The sequence below is a fragment of the Salmo salar genome, chromosome ssa15, assembly GCF_905237065.1.
Source record: "Salmo salar chromosome ssa15, Ssal_v3.1, whole genome shotgun sequence".
Taxonomy (NCBI): Eukaryota; Metazoa; Chordata; class Actinopteri; order Salmoniformes; family Salmonidae; genus Salmo; species Salmo salar.
Window position 1 is genome coordinate 60,034,342 of NC_059456.1, and position 17,085 is coordinate 60,051,426.

At 44.9% G+C, this 17,085-nt stretch overlaps 1 protein-coding gene across 2 annotated transcripts in view; it reads left to right on the forward strand.

The window, feature by feature from the left end:
• LOC106571794 (pleckstrin homology domain-containing family G member 1) overlaps positions 1–16,843 on the forward strand; it is a 117,389-nt gene extending 100,546 nt beyond the window's left edge. For both annotated transcript variants that reach the window (XM_014145252.2, XM_014145253.2), the window contains exons 5-17: positions 940–986; positions 2,145–2,295; positions 4,051–4,182; positions 6,882–7,064; positions 7,148–7,243; positions 7,594–7,680; positions 10,254–10,287; positions 10,400–10,492; positions 10,621–10,679; positions 10,879–11,061; positions 11,234–11,356; positions 11,547–13,404; positions 13,570–16,843. In XM_014145252.2, coding sequence (XP_014000727.1) covers positions 940–986; positions 2,145–2,295; positions 4,051–4,182; positions 6,882–7,064; positions 7,148–7,243; positions 7,594–7,680; positions 10,254–10,287; positions 10,400–10,492; positions 10,621–10,679; positions 10,879–11,061; positions 11,234–11,356; positions 11,547–13,404; positions 13,570–14,603 — 4,080 coding nt within the window. In that variant the 3' untranslated portion in view covers positions 14,604–16,843. The remainder of the gene's footprint in view (positions 1–939; positions 987–2,144; positions 2,296–4,050; positions 4,183–6,881; positions 7,065–7,147; positions 7,244–7,593; positions 7,681–10,253; positions 10,288–10,399; positions 10,493–10,620; positions 10,680–10,878; positions 11,062–11,233; positions 11,357–11,546; positions 13,405–13,569) is intronic.
• The last annotated feature ends 242 nt before the right edge of the window (positions 16,844–17,085 follow it).

Genomic DNA, 17,085 nt, shown 5'->3' on the forward strand with positions numbered 1-17,085 from the left:
TGCCTTGGCAGCAAGGACAGGGGGATGAGAAAGGAAGAAGGGTATAGAGAGATGGACATGAGTGGGGAGAGAGATAAGAAAGATAGAGGGCTAGTGCAGAATGCGAGACAAGGAGGTATGGAAAAATGGAAAGAGATGTAAATGTCCAAGAAGGGAGAGACTGAGCGAAAGACAGGGAACAGGAGAGACAGTCAGCGAGATCAAGGTAGAGAAAATGGAATAGAATGAGAGTAAGGGAGGAGGAGAGCAAGGTTCATTCCAGCTTTGATAAGTCATGTTGCCTCTGTCTTTAATGCATGGATGCATGAGAGATGGAAACTGACAAATTAAAGGGGCAGGGATGGAACAGCACCTACAGCAGGGCTCTCCAACCCTATTCCTGGAGAGCTACGGTCCTGTAGGTTTTCGATCCAACCCTAATCTAGCGCACCTGATTCTAATAATTAGCTGGTTGTTAAACTCCACCAGGTTAGTTACAACTGTGGTTGGACAGAAAACCTACAGGAGTGTAGCTCTCCAGGAAGAGAGTTGGGTAGCCCTGGCCTACAGCATAGTGCTCAACAGAGCCTTTAATAAGACATGGATACTGGTAATCATAATAATAAGGTTCACTTTCATTCTCTACCTTAAAGCTGAAGAGAGAGGCCTCCTTATTCCGTTTCTAGCTCAGTAAGCATTGCTCAGGAACGCTTTACCACTGACTCATCCAAAGTGACCACCCCTCTTCCCCTTGATACAGACACACTAATCCATTCACTGTAAATGTAAACTCACTCACTTTCACATTCACAAACATTTTACAAGGTCTTTAAAATTCTCTAGTCAAAGAGGAATGTTGGTTGATTCAAGAGAAGATAGTTTCTCTGCTACTGGTATGAATGCTTGCAAGGACTAATGCTAATGTAAAATAATTACATTCGTGTTATCTTTCTTTTCCAGAGTCAAGAGTTCCACATTTACACTCAGTACTGCACCAACTACCCAAGGTAAGAAACCCCAACTATGGCTGCATTAAACACAAATAGTTTGCCCCCCTTTTATTGTGTCTTTGTGCGTGTACGTTTGTGCGTGTTTGAAAGTCTAATATGAAGTATGAATGTATGTAAAAGCATCCACATTGTTACCTTATGTGATCTGGGTTTGCATACAGGTGAATCTCACATTCATGTTCTTGATTCCCAGAGTGTCATAAAGCTCTGTATTGTCTGTATAGAGCTACAATACCTCAGCCTTTCTCTCTCTGTGTAGCCTTGATATACAGCCCAACCCAACAGGAGTCCAACTCTATGCCTCACTGCCAGTTAATGCCCCAAGGTCTCTACCTCCCTCTTTCTTTTTTTTATATGGAGCATATTGATGGAGTTACAACCCCTACTCTAACAGATGGGTATTATACCCATCACCTTATCATACTCAGCGACTTTAATGTTTTATTTCACCTTGTGTGAACGACCTGTTGTTATTGGAAATCGTGTGTGTGTGTGTGCGTGCTTGTGTCTGGGGACCAAAAACACGAGGCAATTCTTCACAATGAAACCTAATGAGGGCTGTGTGTTTCACAATGGTTGTGACGCACTAAAAACAGCACACCTGAAATTATCGATGATGATTAATAGAGTAGTTACAGATATTGTGTGTGTACACGTGTGTGTGTGTCCACATTACAGTGCAGTTCCACACAGGCCTCACTTTGTTCTCTCTACGAAACCCAAACTGAGAGCTCAGAATGACTGAGATACAGCAGCCTTGGTTCCTATTCTAATTGTGAGTGTGTGTGTTTTGTGTGTGCGTGTGCGTGCCGGTCGTGTGCGACCTTGGCTAGGGTCACCAGCTGTGTGAGGGGGTGGTTGAGGGTCTCAAAAATCCTTACAAGAGCCCATTCATACACACACACTCAAATATATTCCTATTTGGCCTTTCCTTTTTCTGTAGGTCACAGCATAGAAAGTCCATGGGCCTTGACCTGACCTTGCTTCGTCCTCTGACAGGACTGTGTGTGCGTGTGCATATTTGTGTGCGTGTGTGTGCGTGCGCATGTGATCAGTCACTCTGTCTTTTAATTGGTCTACAATATCTGTCATTGTTTCCTAGGATTAATATCAGGTTTTATTTTTCCTTCTCTCCCTCCCCCTTTCCCTCTGCAGGTCAGTGGCTGTGTTGACTGAGTGTATGAGGAATAAGGCATTGGCCAAGTTTTTCCGGGAACGTCAGGAATCTTTGAGACACTCCCTGCCTTTGGGCTCCTACCTGCTCAAGCCAGTGCAGAGGATCCTCAAGTACCACTTACTGCTACACGTTAGTAATACATCTATACACACTCAATGACACCTACCTCACACAAGCAAAGCCCCACATACTGTGCATTTGGAAAATATTCACACCCCTTAAGTTTTTCCACGATTTGTTACATTACAGCCTTATTCAAAAATGGATTAAAGACATCCTCAATCTACACACAATACCCCATAACGAAAAAGCGAAAACAGGTTTTTAGACATTTTAGTAAGTGTATTACAAATAAAAAAACAGATATACCTTGTTTATATAAGTATTCAGATCTTGCTATGAGACTCGAAATTGAGCTCAGGTGTATCCATTGATCATGTTTTTCTACAACTTGATTGGAGTCCACCTGTGGTAAATTCAATTGATTGGACATGATTTGGAAAGGCACACACCTGTCTATGTAAGGTTCCACAGTTGACACTATATCTGAGGAAAAACCAAGCCATGAGGTCGAAGGAATTGTCCCTAGAGCTACAAAACAGGTTTGTGTCGAGGCACAGATCTGAGGAAGTGTACCCAAAAAATTCTGCAGCATTGAAGGTCCCCAAGAACACAGTGGCCTCCATCATTCTTACATGGAAGAAGTTTGGAACCACCAAGACTCTTCCTAGAGCGAGCCGCTCGGCCAAACTGAGCAATGGGGGAAGAAGGGCCTTGGTCAGAGAGGTGACCAAGAACCTGATGGTCACTCTGACAGAGCTCCAGAGTTCCTTTGTGGAGATGGGAGAACCTTCCAGATGGACAACCCTTTCTGCAGTATTCTACCAATCAGGCCTTTATGCTATAGTGGCCAGACGGAAGCTACTCCTCAGTAAAAGGCACATAACAGCCTGCTTGGAGTTTGCCAAAAGGCACTTAAAGGACTCTCCAGCCATGAGAAACAAGATTCTCTGGTCTGATGAAACCAAGATTGAACTCTTTGGCCTGAATGCCAAGCGTCATGTCTGTGGGAAACCTAGCACCATTCCTACGGTGAAGCATGGTGTTGGCAGCATCATGCCTTGGGGATTGAGGGAAAGATGAACGGAGAAAAGTACAGAGAGATCCTTGATTAAAACCTGCTATAGAGCGCTCAGGACCTCAGACTGAATGTCCTCGAGTGGCCCAGCCAGAGCCCGGACTTGAACCCGATCGAACATCTCTGAAAATAGCTGTGCAGTGACGCTCCCCATCCAACCTGACAGAGTTTGAGAGGCTCTGCAGAGAAGAATGGGAGAAACTCCCCAAATACAGGTGTGCCAAGCTTGTAGCATCATAGCCAAGAAGACTTGAGGCTGTATTTACTGCCAAAGGTGCTTCCACAAAGTTCTGAGTAAAGGGTCAGAATACTTATGTAAATGTGATATTTCAGATTTTTTTTTAAATATATTTTTTTCTAAAAACCAGTTTTTGCTTTGTCATTATGTGGTATTGTGTGTAGATTGATTTTTATTTTTTTTTAAACGATTTTCGAATAATGCTGTAATGTAAGAAAATGTGGAAAAATTCAAGAGGTCTGAATACTTTTTGAATGCACCGTACTCCTAACACACACTGTAAGCCTAACCACACAGAACTGCATCCAAAACTTACATTTGTGTGTGTACAGTTGGCTCTAATGGACTGTATGTACAGTTAGCCACCGGTCTATTTTTGAACTAGCTACCCCTATTGCCAAGAATAACCAGGCAAACATTGCTGGAAACAGATGGTACCCAGTCTAACGTACATCTAGCCGATTACATTACCCACTCTAACCCCAAGTGTATTTCCTGCCCCCTGTAGGAGATAGCCAACCACCTGGAGAAGGACACAGAGACGTATGAGGTGGTGCAGGAGGCCATAGACACCATGCAGAGAGTAGCCTGGCACATCAACAACATGAAAAGGAAACATGAACACGCTGTCAGGTTGCAGGTAAATTAACACTTCCAAATGAACATGCTTAAACAGGTACATAGGCACACATGCTCACTGTCACGGCTGTTCGAAGGATCGGACCAAAATGCAGCGTGTTCGTAGTTCCACATATTTTATTTATAGTGAAACTAAATGCAATACACGAAAATACTTGAATACACACAAAACAACAAACCGTGACGCAGAGAGGAAAACACACTACTCAAAAGATAATCACCCACAAACACAGGAAGAAAAAACCCACACTTAAAGACGATCTCCAATCAGAGGCAACGAGGATCAGCTGCCTCCAATTGGAGATCAACCAAAATAACCCCAACATAGAAACAGAAAAAACAGAACTCAAACATAGAAATAGAAAACCCAAAACACCCCCTGTCACGCCCTGACCTACTCTACTATAGAAAATGACATCTTACTAGGGTCAGGACGTGACACTCACACACATCTGCATATGCAGGTGTGTGTGAGCCCACATACAGGACGTGGGTTTTGTCCTCAGATCCTCCCATCGTGTCCCTAGCCTTCGCCAGTCTAGCTAGCATCCCAAATGTCCCCCCTATTCCCTACATAGTGCACTAGTTTTCATCAGAGCCCTATGGGTCCCAGTCAAAGTAGTGTACCGTATAGGGAATAGGGTGTCATTTGGGATGCGGAATTGGTTTCAGTCTCCTCTAAGTTATGCAATACATTGTTTTCCAGGGCTAAGGATGGCCTTGCATAACACAGCAGACAGAAAAAAGGGAAAGTGTAGCTTTAATCTATGGGGAGGGAGGATGATCAGATGGTCAGATGAGTGAAAGAATGTGTGTGGAAGTACACTGCTCAAAAAATTAAAGGGAACACTTAAACAACACAATGTAACTCCAAGTCAATCACACTTCTGTGAAATCAAACTGTCCACTTAGGAAGCAACACTGATTGACAATAAATTTCACATGCTGTTGTGCAAATGCAATAGACAACAGGTGGAAATTATAGGCAATTAGCAAGACACCCCCAATAAAGGAGTGGTTCTGCAGGTGGGGACCACAGACCACTTCTCAGTTCCTATGCTTCCTGGCTGATGTTTTGGTCACTTTTGAATGCTGGCGGTGCTTTTACTCTAGTGGTAGCATGAGACGGAGTCTACAACCCACACAAGTGGCTCAGGTAGTGCAGCTCATCCAGGATGGCACATCAATGCGAGCTGTGACATGAAGGTTTGCTGTGTCTGTCAGCGTAGTGTCCAGAGCATGGAGGCGCTACCAGGAGACAGGCCAGTACATCAGGAGACGTGGAGGAGGCCGTAGGAGGGCAACAACCCAGCAGCAGGACCGCTACCTCCGCCTTTGTGCAAGGAGGAGCACTGCCAGAGCCCTGCAAAATGACCTCCAGCAGGCCACAAATGTGCATGTGTCTGCTCAAACGGTCAGAAACAGACTCCATGAGGGTGGTATGAGGGCCCGACGTCCACAGGTGGGGGTTGTGCTTACAGCTCAACACCGTGCAGGACGTTTGGCATTTGCCAGAGAACACCAAGATTGGCAAATTCGCCACTGGCGCCCTGTGCTCTTCACAGATGAAAGCAGGTTCACACTGAGCACGTGACAGACGTGACAGAGTCTGGAGACGCCGTGGAGAATGTTCTGCTGCCTGCAACATCCTCCAGCATGACCGGTTTGGCGGTGGGTCAGTCATGGTGTGGGGTGGCATTTCTTTGGGGGGCCGCACAGCCCTCCATGTGCTCGCCAGAGGTAGCCTGACTGCCATTAGGTACCGAGATGAGATCCTCAGACCCCTTGTGAGACCATATGCTGGTGCGGTTGGCCCTGGGTTCCTCCTAATGCAAGACAATGCTAGACCTCGTGTGGCTGGAGTGTGTCAGCAGTTCCTGCAAGAGGAAGGCATTGATGCTATGGACTGGCCCGCCCGTTCCCCACACCTGAATCCAATTGAGCACATCTGGGACATCATGTCTCGCTCCATCCACCAACGCCACGTTGCACCACAGACTGTCCAGGAGTTGGCGGATGCTTTAGTCCAGGTCTGGGAGGAGATCCCTCAGGAGACCATCCGCCACCTCATCAGGAGCATGCCCAGGCGTTGTAGGGAGGTCATACAGGCACGTGGAGGCCACACACACTACTGAGCCTCATTTTGACTTGTTTTAAGGACATTACATCAAAGTTGGATCAGCCTGTAGTGTGGTTTTCCACTTTAATTTTGAGTGTGACTCCAAATCTAGACCTCCATGGGTTGATAAATTGGATTTCCATTGATTATTTTTGTGTGATTTTGTTGTCAGCACATTCAACTATGTAAAGAAAAAAGTATTTAATAAGATTATTTCTTTCATTCAGATCTAGGATGTGTTGTTTAAGTGTTCCCTTTATTTTTTGGAGCAGTATATTTCGTCAGGATCAGGTAAAGAGTGCTTAGTTGACCTGCCTAAATCTCTGTCCTTTTTTCTCTCGCTCCTCTCCTCCCTCTCTTCTCTCGTTCGGCTCTTCTCTCCTCCTACTCTTCTGTCCTTTCCCGTCCTACTCTTGTTTTCTCACTTGTTTCACTTACCTTTCTCTCATCCTATTCCGCTCTCTCTATCCCTCTCTTACTCACTCTCCCCCTCTCCTCCTCCTCCCTCTCTATCCCTGTCCCTCTCTCTTTCATTCACTCTTACCCCTCTCCTCCACCCTATATCCCCCTCCCTCTCTCAGGAAATCCAGAGTCTGCTGACCAACTGGAAGGGGCCTGATCTGATTGGCTACGGGGAGCTGGTTCTGGAGGGGACGTTCCGTCTGCAACGAGCCAAGAATGAGCGCACGCTCTTCCTGTTTGACAAACTGCTGCTGGTCACCAAGAAACGTGAGGAGGCCTACACCTACAATGCCCACATCCTGGTCAGTCACTACACTATCTCCCAAAAGGTGTACCATAATAGAAAGACATCCATCATACTAGCCATGTCTCTATGTCATTATAGTGTTGCAACCTGATGTTGGTGGAAGTCATTCTGAAAGAGCCACTCAGCTTCAGTGTGTTCCACTACAAGAACCCCAAACTACAGCACACCGTACAGGTAACGCAAAACTACACCCCACTACTAGAGCATATTCCACAGGCGATTGTACAGCATAGAGTACAAGTAAATTGTACTATATCACTTGTGCCCTGCCAAGCCCACCACTCCAGACTTGTTCAATTCTTTAGGGTGGATAAGAAGAGTTTGTCATTTCTCAACGTGAGTGTTTGGGTATTCACTTCAAACAATTCCATAATCTGTGTTACATAACAAACACAGAGGAGTAGAAGGTCAGATCCCACTGTTGTTATGGGTTTGTGATAATCGTCTTATACACCGTTTAAAGTCTCTCCCTTAATCTGTCTCTCTTCTTCTCTCCTCTCTGTTGTGTTGTGTTCCGCCCCCAGGCCAAATCCCAGCAGGACAAACGCATGTGGATCCTGCATCTGAAGAGACTCATACTTGAAAACCACCCGGCTAAAATCCCAGCCAAGGTGAGACACGGAGCAGGCAATGTGTGTGCTCACTAACGACATAAACACAACACTGAGTGGAAGGAAGTGGAATGGTCTCTCTTTCTCTCTCTCTCTTTCTCAATCCCCCCTCTCTCCACTCACTTCCTTCAGTCTTGGCTCCGGTGCAAATGGGAAATTATGCTTTTGTCCGGAAGAAATTGTTGAGAGTGTTCATTGTAATTACAATAAAGGGATCTCTTGTTAAACTTGATATTGAAGAGTAGTCTTGTTCTGTTCGGTGAAGACTACTGTCTGGCGCCATCTGGTGTCTGGAAGCCCCATATATCAACCTCAAGTATAGGATTACCGAACTCTGTAATATAGAGCTCACTTTAATAAAGGAACGTTTAAAAAATATTCAACTTTATATTCATCATCTCCAGCACCACCCCATCATCAAAATATGTGAAAATTGCATGATTATACAGTACCAGTCAAAGTTTGGACACACCTACTCATTCAAGGGTTTTTCTTTATTTGTACTATTTTCTTTATTGTAGAATAATAGTGAAAACATCAAAACTATTAAATAACACATATGGAATCATGTAGTAAACAAAAACGTGTTTTAAAAAATCCAAATATATTTTATATTTGAGATTCTTCAAAGTAGCCACCCTTTGTCTAAATGACAAAGGGTGACTTTGTACACGCTTGGCATTCTCTCAACCAGCTTCACCTGGAGTGCTTTTCTAACAGTCTTGAAGGACTTCCCACATATGCTGAGCACTTGATGGCTGCTTTTCCCTAACTCTGTGGTCCAACTCATCCCAAACCATCTTAATTGGGTTGATGTCAGGTGATTGAGGAGGCCAGGTCATCTGATGAAGCACGCAATCACTCTCCTTATTGGTCAAATAGCCCTTACACAGCCTGGAGGTGTTTTGGGTCATTGTCCTGTTGAAAAACAATGATAGTCCCACTAAGCGCAAACCAGATGGGATAGCGTATCGCTGCAGAATGCTGTGGTAGCCATGCTGGTTAAGTGTGACTTGAATTCGGAATAAATCACCAAGTGTCACCAGCAAAGCACCCCCAAACCATCATACCTCCTCCTCCATACTTCACAGTGGGAACCACACATGCGGAGATCATATTTCCTGGCCCAAGCAAGTCTCTTCTTATTATTAGTGTCCTTCAGTAGTGGTTTCTTTGCAGCAATTCGACCATGAAGGCCTGATTCACATAGTCTCCTCTGAACAGTTGATGTTGAGATGTCTGTTACTTGAACTCAGTGAAGCATTTATTTGGGCTGCAATCTGAGGTGCAGTTAACTCTAATGAACTTTTCCTCTGCAGCAGAGGTAAGTCTGGGTCTTCCTTTCCTGTGGCGGTCCTCATGAGAGCCAGTTTCATCATAGCGCTTGATGGTTTTTGTAACTGCACTTGAAGAAACTTTCAAAGTTCTTGACATTTTCCTCATTGACTGACCTTCATGTCCTAAAGGAATGATGGACTGTAATTTCTCTTTTCTTATTTGAGCTGTTCTTGCCATAATATGGACTTGGTCTTTTACCAAATAGAGCTGTCTTCTGTATACCTTGTCACAACCGATTGGCTCAAACGCATTAAGAAGGAAAGAAATTGCACAACGTTTAACAATGCACACCTGTTAATTGAAATGAATTCCAGGTGACTACCTCATGAAGCTTGTTGAGATAATGCCAAGAGTGTGTAAAACAATCATCAAGGCAAAGGGTGGCTACTTTGAATAATCTCAAATATAAAATATTTTTTGATTTGTTTAACACTTTTTTGGTTAGTGCATGATTCCATATGTGTTATTTCATAGTTTTGATGTCTTCACTATTATTCTACAATGTAGAAAATAGTCAAAATAAAAACCTTTGATTGAATGGGTGTTTCAACTTTGACTGGTACTGTAAGGTTTGTAGTAAAAAAGATACAGGAGGATAATTGTTTCCAATTACATTATCGATGTGCATCGTGTGATTTTAACAAGTTATGAGTTGGCATTGTCTACTAATTGCCTACTAATTGGTTAATGATGTCATTGGGAACACTTATCTTCTATATTTTTTACTAGAAAACATAGAAATGCACCATTTTCACATATGTTGATGTTGGGGTGTTGCTTGAGATGATGAATATGAAGTAGAAACATTTCCCTTTAATGTAGGGATCATCAACTCGTTGCAGCTGCTGAATATTTTTTTTTCTTGAGCGGATGATTATGGTGCCTGAACATAATTACAAATCATTTGTAGACTGCAAATTGATCGCAAGAAGATATAATATTTCACTAAAACATAATAATTTCAAACCTTGATTACATTTGTATATGATCACATGCGTCTGTTTATTATGCATGGGAATACTTAGGAATAGATTTCCAAATAAAAAATAATTTGGAGCTGATTTCCTGGTGTTTTTAGTATTTTATGTCCATCAATGATTTTAGATTTTTCATAAAAATAAGAATTTTTGCTCAGAAAACTTGGGTATCCAAATAAAACCACCCGCGTGCCTCCAGTTGTGGAAATCTGCTTTAATGGTTGTTGTTTGTTTTAGTTTTTTTCTCTTGATTTTCAGGCCAAGCAGGCCATTTTGGAGATGGATGCTATGCGTAAGTATCCATTTGATATTGATTGAAGCCTCTTGTGACTATTATAAGATCATTACATTCATGGGTGTTTATTTGAGTGTCTGTAACATTCCCTCTCCCCTGTCCTCTCCAGACCACCCAGGGTTCCAATACAGTCCCGACAGGAACAAGAGGAGCCCCCACACCAAGGAGGGCCCCTCCCCTCGACGGGTCCGCAGGAAGTCAGGTAAGGAACACAGGAAGTACAGGGACAGGAAGAAGGCGCTGTAAATTATTTGGTGCTGATGCCAGTAGACTGAGCCTGTTTCTCTGCCTCTATGACTGACATGTCCTGTCCAATCTGTCTCTCCTCAGAGCCTCTGTCCAAGTTACTGAAGAACGCTAAACATGGTGCCAAGGAAGATGTCTCAAAGGTGAGCTTAACCCCACAATGCAGTCATTTACATATATGAATGGTGACACAATGCTACAGTTAGAAACAGTGTTATATCTCCATAATAGACTAAAGGTTTCAGCTAATTTATTATTTGCAATGGTTCCTATACCACTCACCTAACTCTCACTCAAGGACACATTTAACACTCCCTGCCTTATCACTCTCTTTCTCTGTAGAGGACAAGTCTGGGCACCACCCTGCTCTCCCCTGTGTCCCAGCTGGCTCTGGGCACTATTGGCCGCAGCCGCAGCCTGGTCAACCAATCACAGAAGTCCCTGGACCCAGGTGACCATTTTGACCATAGCAATGGGGAGGAGCCACATCAGCAGGACGCCGATGATGAGGATGACAGCAGCCTGGTGAGTCTCTCCTACCTACCCACAATGCACCAGTTTGACAATTTAACCTCTTATCAGATTAGCCTGTTTTGATTTCCATCCCTAGCCCATTGCCCTAGCCCCTTTGCAGGTATAAAGTGATTAGATAGGTAAAGGTATGCTCATTACATGATTTTCTAACCGTGTGTTGCAGGGTGGGGAAAAGAGGGTGCGAGTCCCAGGACAGTCTAGCAGGAAGAGATTGAACCAACAGGCGTCTATAGACAGCAGCATCAACCAATGGAAGACCTTCAACATGAGCGCCTCAGACCTACAGGTGACTGACCTTAACACTGTGATGAGAATGACTAGTAGGAATAATTGTGTACTGCACTTGTAACTGTAATTTAATAAAGGTCTGTGTTTGATCTCAGAAATAGACTTTCACCACACTTGTTGGTTAGCAGAGCAAGCTAGTACATCTATATTTGCACATTTACAAAATAATCTAATCTTCTTCTATCCAGAGGTCTAAGGAACGTCACCACCCTCCTCTCCTCAGGACGCCCTGTGTGACAGATGAACCTCCGGAACCCCACGTCCCCTCCATGCTGATCCCAGACGGTGACCCCCAGACGGTGGGGAACATCTGGGCGGATCACCTCGTCCGCAGAGCCATGTTCCCCACCCGCCAGCGCACCATGAACCCCGACGAGGAGGACGAAGACATCTACCAGATGTTTGTCCCCACCGAGCCCGGCGGGCCAGAACCAGAACCACCTCCTGTTAGGTCAGAGGTCACGTCATCTCCCAGCAGGACCCAGGGACGACCCTGCAGCTGGCATGTGGAGCAGGTGCCCATAGTGCAGATTGACCACCCATCCACTGGGGACAGCAGAGTGCTGCGGAGAGCCAGCAGCGTGGGGGAGAAACAGACTGGCTCCCGACAGAGCCCCCCTGATCAGGATGACAACCAGCAAGAGATGATCCACACTGAATCCTCCAGCAATGACATCTCGGGTTCATCGTCAGCCGAGCACCTGACGATAGATGACATTGAGAATGTTTATGACAACATCAGCTACGAGGACCTGAAGAGCATGGGGCTGATCAAGAGGGAGCAGGAGGGTCGGGGGGTCCAGCGAGAGGGCCCTAGAGACACACAAGACCCTGGGGCCCTAAACACCGGGGTGACAGGGGGTATTACAGAGACTCTTATCGAGCCAGACAGCTTGTCTGACAGTAACCACTCCTCCACTGCCCAGGAGCTGAAGATCGTGGAGGAGAACATATATGACACTATCTGCTTCAGGGAGCCCCCAACGAAGTGTGACAAGGACGGGGACAGAAAGGCACAGGAGAGGGACAGTCTGTTGCAGTCTGCCTCTGAGACTGGCTGTGAGAGACTTGGGGGCTTCGTGTCTGAGGAAAGCCTCCATTTTGGGGAGGACGAAGGAATGGAGGATAACTCTCATCCCGTCCACGGCAACTCTGAACCGGACTACTCCTCCTCATCTGCCTCGAAAACATTCTCCCAACAGTCCAACACCGGCGATCGGATGTCGGAGCAGGTGGACGAGATCTGGAACGATTTGGAAAACTACATCAAGAAGAACGAAAAGAAAGTGGAACGCCTTCCCGCCGCATTTCCCATGAGCACCAGCGAGGCCCCCAAGACCTCATCTGTCAAGAGCAGCACCAAAAAGAACAACCCACATACAGCCAGCCCGCAAACATGCAGCCCCCCTACCAAGAGCCCCCTAGCCCGCCATCCCAACCCTCCCACTGTGACCCCACCTCACCAATTCACCATCCCCATCCTCAACATCCCGGAGTTGCTCAGAGAGGGTACTTTTGAAGACGAGGATCATTACCCCTCTCACTCTCCCCTCACTCCCCCGTCCCTCCCCCTGCCGGCCATTCCAGACCCTGCCCCTCCCGGGACAGTCAAGAGCATCCATAACAAACTGGCCCACCTCAGCACTGGGAGCTTCCATCTGGAGGATGATGATGAGCTGAGGGAGCTGCCCCAACAGCACCCCAGCCAGAAGGAACCCTCCATCAGAGACCTCCACAGCCTGTTCCCTGGGGAGCTGGGTTTGGACTCCCCCTTGGCTTCCTCCTCTCTCCTTCTGGGTGACTCAGTGGACAGCTTCTCCCAGGACCTCATGGACAAGACCAAGAACCGTGTGTTCCTGATGGCTCGCCAGTACAGCCAGAAGATCAAGAAGGCCAACCAGATGCTCCGCATGAAGAGCATGGACCCCGGCGACATGTCAGGGGGACGCAACAGGGAGGAGAAGAAGCAGCAGAAAGACATGGAAAAGAAGCAGAATGACCTGGCAGCCATTTTGGAGGAGAAGAAGCAAGGCGGTGCTGCCATAGGTAACAAACAAAATCAGTAGCTGCTTATGCCTTACAGTCATGATATATACAGATAACTAGTGGATTATTTTTTTTTGTCACTCATTGTCCCCTTCTTCCTCTTTGTCTCCTTCTCCCTCTCATTCTCCATCTCCATCTCCTTCTCTCGCTCTCTCTCTGTCTCAGGCGCGAGGATAGCCGAATACTCCCAGCTGTATGACCAGGTGATGTTTAAAGACCCTCCAGATCAGGGCTCCAGCAGCCTGGGCCCTTCTGGCTCGCACTATTCCCACCCAGCGCTACCCTCTTCCCAATCCCTGCCTGAGACCTGCTCCTCCCTGGGGCTGGAAGACGACTGGCTCCACTCAACCTACAGCAACGGGGAGCTGACCAGCTTTGTGTCAGAGATGCTGTCCTCCACCCCCCAGAGCAAGCTCACCCCTGCCTGCTCCGTCCCAACCCTAAAGACCCTACCTCCCTCTCCGGAGACCTCTCCCACCCAGCGGTGGAGCTCTTGTGTCTCCGCCCCCAGCGAGAAGGAGGAGCATGTGTACAGTTATATTAAACGACAGACCTCCTTTAACTCCCCCTTATCTTCCTCCTCCTCCTCTAAACCACCTCCTTACAGCCGCTGCCAGTCTATCTGCTCACTGGGTGACCTGCAGGAGAAGGAGAATGACTGTGTCGAGTCCAAGCGTGGTCCGACTGCAGTCCAGAGATCTGCAGAGAGACTCCATGGCCCCAGCAGTCTGGTCCGGGCCAGTCGGCAGAGCAGCCTCCCGGAGCAGTCCAGTTTCGGTCATGGTCACTCTGACCTCACCCTCCAGGACAGTCAGCAGGTGGTGGTCCTGAACCACGCCTCTGCACTGAGCATGCTCACAGCCACCCAGAACTACATGGCCAACTTCAAAGACAATGGCGACGATGACGATTACGTAGAGATCCGCTCTGAGAACAAGAGCGAGCGGGATCAGGACTGCTCCAGGCAGTGTATCACCGGTGGTGGTGCGGGTGGTGGTGGTGGTAGCTCCAAGGGACCAGCCCAGAGCCAAATCCAGAGTCTGCCCTGCACTCCGGTAAGGTCCTCCTGTGGGCTGATGGACCGGGAGCGTCTGCAGGAGTACCTGCGGGCGGAGCAGCAGACACAGCAGAACCAGTCCAACATCGTCCAATCACTCAGAGAGAAGTTCCAATGCCTCAGCTCCAGTAGCTTCGCTTGAGTCGCCTTGACTACCCTTAACACACCACCATATGAACACACTAGTGCATGTAGCACAAGCAGGTCTGTAGCTTTGCCATTCTCATCATGACAACAAATAACTCTCAGTATACACAAAAGACAACAAAGGACATGATTTCCTTCAACACACAACACGTCTAGAGTTATTATGACAAGGAATGACACACTAAATGCTAAATTCAGCACACTACTGTACACACATATTACACACAACAAAGGTCTGTAGCTTTGTCAGAGTCTTCAGGACAACATGAAAATAGATATATACATCTTAGCCTCACAGTTATATTTCACACACAATGTGCAATACTGCAGCTTTGCCAAAGTCACATGGTCAAAGTTCAACATGTCACAAAACAACATGCCAAATACTGCATCTGAGGAGTCATGGCAAAATACAGTACAGGAACATACTAGTACTGCAGAGGCACTCCACCACCACAGCACTTCCTTACAGTCTTCCGTGTCAAGTAGATTGACATTCATATTTATTTTAGATAAGTTGAAAAAGAACTATGAAACGGTCAAAGTTATCATTCTAGCAAACTGTAGATGATATTGCTGAGTCCAACAGGGTGTGGTAAGGGGCTCAGAGTGCATGGGCTTAAGGTTCAAAGGGAAGCATACAGGTTATATTTTAGAGATGTTGGAAATGATGATGCCATATACTGTACAGATCCATTAATTCTAACACTTTCCCCCTTCAACAAAAATACTGACATCCCAAAAATGTAATTTGGTAGCCTGCTGTAGACTGCTAGCATCTATTGATGAGGAAATGGCACTTGCTGAATTGGGGTTATGTTGCTGTTTTAAACACCTGTTCATTCTAGTAAACAACCCCCTTATCAAGGTTTCAGCCTTTGAGTATCGGAAAAGCTCTTCCTTTTTAAAAGTTGTTTTGTTTATTTAACTTCCTATAGTTGAGCTTACCCGTTATCAAAGGTATGATCCTATATGACAAAACGTCAGTGATAGTGTTTTAACTGTGTACAATACAGTATCAACCAATTTAACAATCTGAACAAGCAGCTTAATGAATTAGCAATTAGCTCAGGATTACAGGCTAGGTATGGACAGTTTATCAGCAATAATATATGTATTTTTTTTAAATAGGATCCAGGTGCCTTTTTAAGCTTGGAGACTCCACACATACTGCTCATTAAGATGAGTTGACCTATATTTTACTTTGGGCTGTGGTGACGTCAAGCAGCAGATAGCCTATACCAGCATTCCTATAATGATGCGGTTTTCTCAACCTGCTTTGTCATAACTACGGATCATGCTTTAAACAGAATAATCTTAAAATAAAGAGAAAGTCATGTTGATATTTCAAAGATTTTCAATAAACAGCGACAGGAGTTATCTATTTATTTTTGAATCTGTGTATCTGAAAATTGTATTAATTATATATTAGTCCTTTGCGTACACTATGTAGGTTAAGTAGCATAATGCATCCCAAGAACCTAAAATGTTATTTTATCTTATTCGTAAAAATAAATAAAAAACGTTGTTTTTAGGAGGGACCATGGAGGACAGAGTGGGGTGTGTTTTGACCTAGACATCACTTCACAGTTTCAGTAGTGAGGATACATGTTTGAACTCATCAATGTGTCCCACTTACAATATCTTATTTATCTACAAAAAAAATCCCTATTCTTGACCCCACACATTGCTCTTGAATTAGAATATTATTGACCAAAGTTTGTAAATTAGAATAAAATGTATTTATTAAAACTTTGTCTTCTTGATGAAATTTGAGACACTTTGGATACAATTTGGTTAATTTGTTTACTGTGAACGTTACAAAAATGTTTAGTTTTACTTTATACACTGTTTGATGATATTTACTTATCAAAATAATAAATGAAAAGTTGGAATGCACAATACCATAGCAACGTTAATGTATCCAAAACAACTTAAAAATATGAAGTATGATTTTTTTGTTCACGGTATATTTTGTTTCTTGTGTTTCACTGGAGGGGATTGTCAAACTAAATTGAAATTGAATTTACTCTTGCACTTTTTCTTTCTTTTTTGTAACATTTGATTTGTAAACACTTTGTAAAGATGTACATTTTAGGAAAGTTATTATTGTATGCAATATAATGCTTTAGTGTTTAAGTTAAGTGTACTGTAATTTGTTTAACTGCCTAGTTACCATTCCTCAAGAAAATAAATGTATCTGAAACAATAAAGAAAATACATACTTAAACATTTTTTGGAGGGGTTAGTGACTTTTTTGTTGAACACTGACACTTGTAAGCTACCCATGACTGAAAAACATGATGGATAAATTCATACACAAGATTGCATGAGAGCTATTCAGAGAAGAGGTTGGACCCGGCCCTGAACAGACCCAAGATCAATCAGACCTGACCCGAATACAGTGAGGGAAAAAAGTATTTGATCCCCTGCTGATTTTGTCAGTTTGCCCACTGACAAAGAAATGATCAGTCTAT